This window comes from Erithacus rubecula (assembly GCF_903797595.1).
Source record: "Erithacus rubecula genome assembly, contig: scaffold_891_arrow_ctg1, whole genome shotgun sequence".
In the NCBI taxonomy this organism is placed as follows: Eukaryota; Metazoa; Chordata; class Aves; order Passeriformes; family Muscicapidae; genus Erithacus; species Erithacus rubecula.
In genome coordinates, this window is record NW_027635444.1 from 4,754 (window position 1) to 9,640 (window position 4,887).

The 4,887-nt window shown below is 60.3% G+C and overlaps 1 protein-coding gene across 1 annotated transcript; it reads left to right on the forward strand.

The window, feature by feature from the left end:
* Positions 1-544: 544 nt before the first annotated feature.
* On the forward strand, positions 545-2,902 carry LOC306816805 (serine/threonine-protein kinase pim-1-like; the record flags this gene model as incomplete). The annotated part of the gene is made up of 6 exons (XM_079333265.1): positions 545-616; positions 741-791; positions 996-1,362; positions 1,949-2,125; positions 2,378-2,532; positions 2,759-2,902. 5 exons carry the CDS (start codon positions 545-547, stop codon positions 2,482-2,484), a joined length of 774 nt encoding a protein of 257 aa, XP_079189391.1. The 3' UTR covers positions 2,485-2,532; positions 2,759-2,902.
* Positions 2,903-4,887: the final 1,985 nt, after the last annotated feature.

The following is a 4,887-nucleotide window of genomic DNA, read 5'->3' on the forward strand; positions in this document are numbered from 1 at the left end:
TCCCCGCCCCCGGCCCCATCCCCGCCCATCCCGTCGCAGTCCCGCCTCCGCCCAGCTCTGGCTGTACTGGAGGTGGCGCTGCTGGGCGGGCATCATTGCCTGGAGCTGCGGCAGCATCGTCTCCCTTTGGCTCCGCCTGGCCCGAGCCCGGTCCCGGCCCCGGCCCCGACGCGGGGTCCAGTCCCGGCCCCGGCCCCGGCCCCGGCCCCGGTCCCGGTCCCGATCCCGATCCCGGTCCCGGTCCCGATCCCGATCCCGATCCCGATCCCGATCCCGGTCCCGATCCCGGCTCCTCCCGGGACCCGCGAAGGACACACATGGCGCGGCCCCTCCCGCCGCCTCCGCGGCGGCGTCCCCGGCCCGAGCTCCCCCGCTCGGCAGCGCGGCCGCAGGCCCCGAGCCGCCGGGGCCCGGGGCGGGTGGGGATGCCCGGCCCGGGGCGCTCGGGGAGCGCTCGGGGGCCGTGTGTGGCCCCGGGCCGAGCGCTGATGGCTGCGTGTCGCCCGCAGGGGAGGCGCAGGAGGCCCTGCAGGAGCGGTACCGGATGGGTTCCCTGCTCGGCAGAGGCGGCTTTGGCAGCGTCTTCTCGGGGACGCGTCTCGCGGACGGCGCCCCGGTGAGTGGCGGGGCCGGCGGCGGGCGGAGGACGGTGGAGGAGGGTGGAGGAGGAGGTAGAGGAGGACTCCAGGGCGTGGCCGAGCGGGCGGCAAGCTGAGCCGGCTGCCGCTTCTTGCTCGCAGGTCGCCATCAAATGCGTGCCACGGGATCGCATCCAGCACTGGGGCGAGCTGGTGAGTGAATGGGGCCAGCGGTAGAAGGCGGGGCGTGCCGGGCGGAGAGGAGCCGGGGCCCGGCAGGGTGGGAGCCGCCGGGAGCCCTGCAGGGAGAGCGGGCGTGGGGTGAGCGGGGGGTGCAGAGCATCCCGGGCTGGCTGAGGAGCCCCAGAGCCCTGGCACGGCCTCAGCCCCGCTGACGCCATCGTGCTCCTCGCGCAGCCCGACGGCGCCCGTGCGCCCCTGGAGATTGTGCTGCTGGACAAGGTGTCGTCTGGGTGTGCTGGTGTCATTCAGCTCCTGGAGTGGGTTGAGCTGCCCAACAGCTTCTTATTGGTGCTGGAGCGTCCGGAGCGGTGCCAGGACCTCTCGGCTGTGCTGGCCGAGCGGAGGTTCCTGCCGGAAGAGGAGGCGCGGGGACTGTTCCGCCAGGTGCTGGACGCCGTGCGGCACTGCACCAGCTGCGGGGTCCTGCACAGGGACATCAAGCCCGAGAACATCCTGCTCGACCTGGCCACCGGGCAGCTGAAATTGATTGACTTTGGCTGTGGCACCTTCCTCCAAGACGCAGCCTACACCCAGTTTGCAGGTGAGCCCTCCCAAGGGATGCTCCTAGGCATCTCATGGCCCAAGCCTGGGTGTAGCCCTCGGACTTCCCCCTGTTGCAGCTGGGATGGGATTAATGCTTGAGACAAGTTGATTTGGGTGGGGGCGTGAGGGGCCCCTGGGCTGGGGCTGGAGCTGGGGCAGGTAGGGCAACAAAAACCCCCGTGGGGGTAGCAGGGAGGGGGAGTCTGACCCCGTGCCCCAGCTGGTTTGCTGTCCAGGCGAGGAAGGGCTTGAACTGCTCTTCTCCCCTCATTTACATTGGCTTATTAACATTTTTGAGGGCCAGCAGGGAATAGAGTGCAGGGAATAGAGTGGGTTTTTTTCACCACTGAGTGGGTTTTTCTTTTGTGTGTCATGGTTAGGCCTTCCCAGGGCTTCTGCTGCCCTCTTCCAGCACCAGTGGCTTCTTTCCCAGCCCCAAGTTTGTACACAAGTCCCACGTGCTGGCAAGAGGGCACCGGGTCACACCACGTGCCACTGGGGCAGTCTTTGCATGCCCAGGGATGCTGGGGCCAGGCTCTGGGAGCAGCAGCATCCCCCTGATGAGCTCCATCTGTATTCCATAGGAACTCTGTCCTACAGCCCCCCAGAGTGGATCTACCACCAACGCTACCACGGCGAGGCAGCAACGATCTGGTCCCTGGGCCTCCTGCTGTACCACCTGGTCACAGGGAAGCACCCATTCAGGAGGGGCCAGGAGACGATCTGGGGACGAATCTTGTTCCCACGGCGGCTCTCTCAAGGTGGATGGATCCTCATCTCTGGGCATCTCTGGGAGGGAATACCAGTGCTGGGAGACAGCAGCGGGCTCATGAGCATCCTGCTGTGGCAGCTGCTGAAGGGGTGGCACAGGTCCTGCTCTCCTGCTCGTCTCCAAACAGAGAATCTATGGGGAAGTTTAGGCACAGCTCTGGGCACACCCAGCATGGCCTGGGCATGAGAATGGGGGGGGCAACTTCTCCAACTGACTGGCGATTTCTGCTTTCTCTCTTCAGAGTGCCAAGATATTATTAAGAGGTGTTTGTCCATGCAACCCTTGGACAGGCCATCCTTACAAGACCTTTTCCACCATCCTTGGCTGCAGGGCGTTCGTCTGCCCTAGAAGATGGGAGAGATGCACGTTGCACAGTTGCATCCAGAGGCCTGGCAAGTAACAGCTCCACACATCTCTTGGGAATCAGTGGCAGTCCAAACCAGCCTGCCTTTACCTCTGAGCAGGGGTCATCAGAAGGGAACACACAGCTCTTGGGCTGGAGCTGAGCTGGAGACCTGGGGTGGCAAGCACTGGTGGCCACCTTCCCACCTAGTTTTGCTTATTTGGTCCACCAAGGTCTGGGGCCCTGGGCAGAACACTGACAGCCTGGTCTGGCCCCCAGGACAAGAGAAGGAGTCCCTGGAGAAGCTGTACCAGGTGGGGCTGCTGCTGGAGACACCAAGGACAACCTCAAGGACAACAATCTCTTCCTCAACCTGGCCAGCTGAAGATGATGGACTTTGATTCTGGCACCTTCCTCAGAGACACACTCTGCACCCCGTTTGCAAGTGAGTTCACAGCCAGGGGGAAGCTGCCAGATCTGGGCATGGCACAGCCTGGCCAGGCACCAAAGGCTCCCCCTCTTACTGGGGTGGATGCCACAAAGTCTTCAGTAGGCTGCCAAGCTGCTTTTTGGCTCTGGGCAGCTGCTGAGGGGCTGGGTGTGCCATGGTGGCTGCAGGCTGGGCACACATGCTGCCCTCCTGCTCTGCTCCCAGGGGCAGCAGTGACTGGGAGGTTTGTGCCCAGCTCTGGGCACAGCCAGCATGGCCTGGGCACTGCAGGGGTCGGGACAATGGGGACAGGAGCCTTCGGCTGACGGGCGGGTTCTGGTTTCTCTCCTTGCAGCCGGGCTCTGCGGATGCTGAGGCAGCTCTGGGCTGTGCCAGGGCTCTGCTGGGCTCAGCCCTGGGCACAGGGCTCTGCCCTCACAGGGCTCTGACAGCTTTGCACCAGACGAGCCCGTTCCGAGCGCACCGCCTGAGCTTTCTGCTTTGCAGGTGAGTGAGATGCTCCTGCAGGCCAAGGGTTTGCTGTTAGGGACACACACCCAATGGGCAAGAACCCACACTCTCCACGGTGCCAGCTGAACCTCTGGATTTCCACAGGATGTCCCACTCTTCATTCTTTTTTGGCTGGAATTGTGCAGTTGCACTTTCTTCTTCCTCTAGAAGTGCCACGAGTGGGCAAAACCTGGCGAGGGGCCGTGTTCCTAAGGCAGTGCAGCCTGGAGCTGATGGAAGGAGAATTTCCGTTCTGCACTCCCAAACCAAGCAAAAAGCTGTAAGTGTGACTTTCCATCTTTAAGAAGCCCCTGACAGTTTCAAAGGGAATGTGCAGCTCTTTCACAGGGTGAGAAGGAAGAGCATCTCCTAAAGGATTTGGGCAGTGACAGAGTTTAGATTGCCAGTCTTGCCAGGAGCTGGCAGGGCACAAAACAATTTCTTCTTGCTTCACTCCAATTCCACCACAATTTAAAATAACTATATTGGAAATAAACTTCAAAATCTTTTTTAAAAAGGTTACTGAGGCCAGTAAAATGGATCAATGCCATCAACTCATTTACAAAGTAAATAACTGAGTTTTTTGCTGCCAAAGATCAGTTATTAAACTGAATTAAAAGTTACGGAAGATTTTTCACTGCAAACTTGGGGGGTTTTTTATCTTTCACATTTTATAGAGGTTTCTTCTTTTCTATTTCTTTTGTTTAAAACAGAAAACATGCCATAAAATAGGAGTGTCTTCTGTTCCTGGTTCCCGTGTGGAGCAGCTCCTTCCCGCTGGCTGAGCTGTTCAGGCAGAGCAGTCTCTGGAAGAGATTCGCAGGCTCCCTGTTTGCTGTGCTGCCCCACTTGTGCCCAGCCAGCTTTTTTTTTTTTTTTAATTCTTTGCACTTTTGCAATATATAAATTACTCTGTTCCTTAAGTTGGTGTCCGTGTCTTCGGTGCTGACCTTGCCCATTGGCAAAGCAGATATTGTGGGCCCCATAGAACCAAAGATGCCTTGTGACACTGTGGGGCCTGGTGTGACGAAGAGACCATTGTGGGACTGTGGGGCTCCATGGAACCATGGGCACCATTCTGACACTGCAGGTGACTTACATTACCTAGGGTTCCTTCTTTTCCTCTCCCTGTCCCTGCCCCAGCCCAACAGTGCAGGTGACATAGTCATGGTTACCTCCTGCAGCAACAACTGGAGGCACTGCAGGTCAGGGACAGCCACTCTGTGTTTGGAATGCTCAGCAGATCCTCAGCCTGGGCATTTCCTGCAGCCCCCGGGCCAGCCCTGCTGCCCAGCACAGCATCAGAGTTGGCCCCAGGGTTCCTCAGGCAGCTGCTGCTGCCCCAGGGACAGGGCAGCCTCTTTCCAGGGCTTCTCTGCATCCCAGGGGTTCCTGCTCTGCTCCTGGCACATGCCAGCTGCCCACAGAGCCTGTGCCAGGGGAACACGTCTGTGCTGGCCTGAGCAGC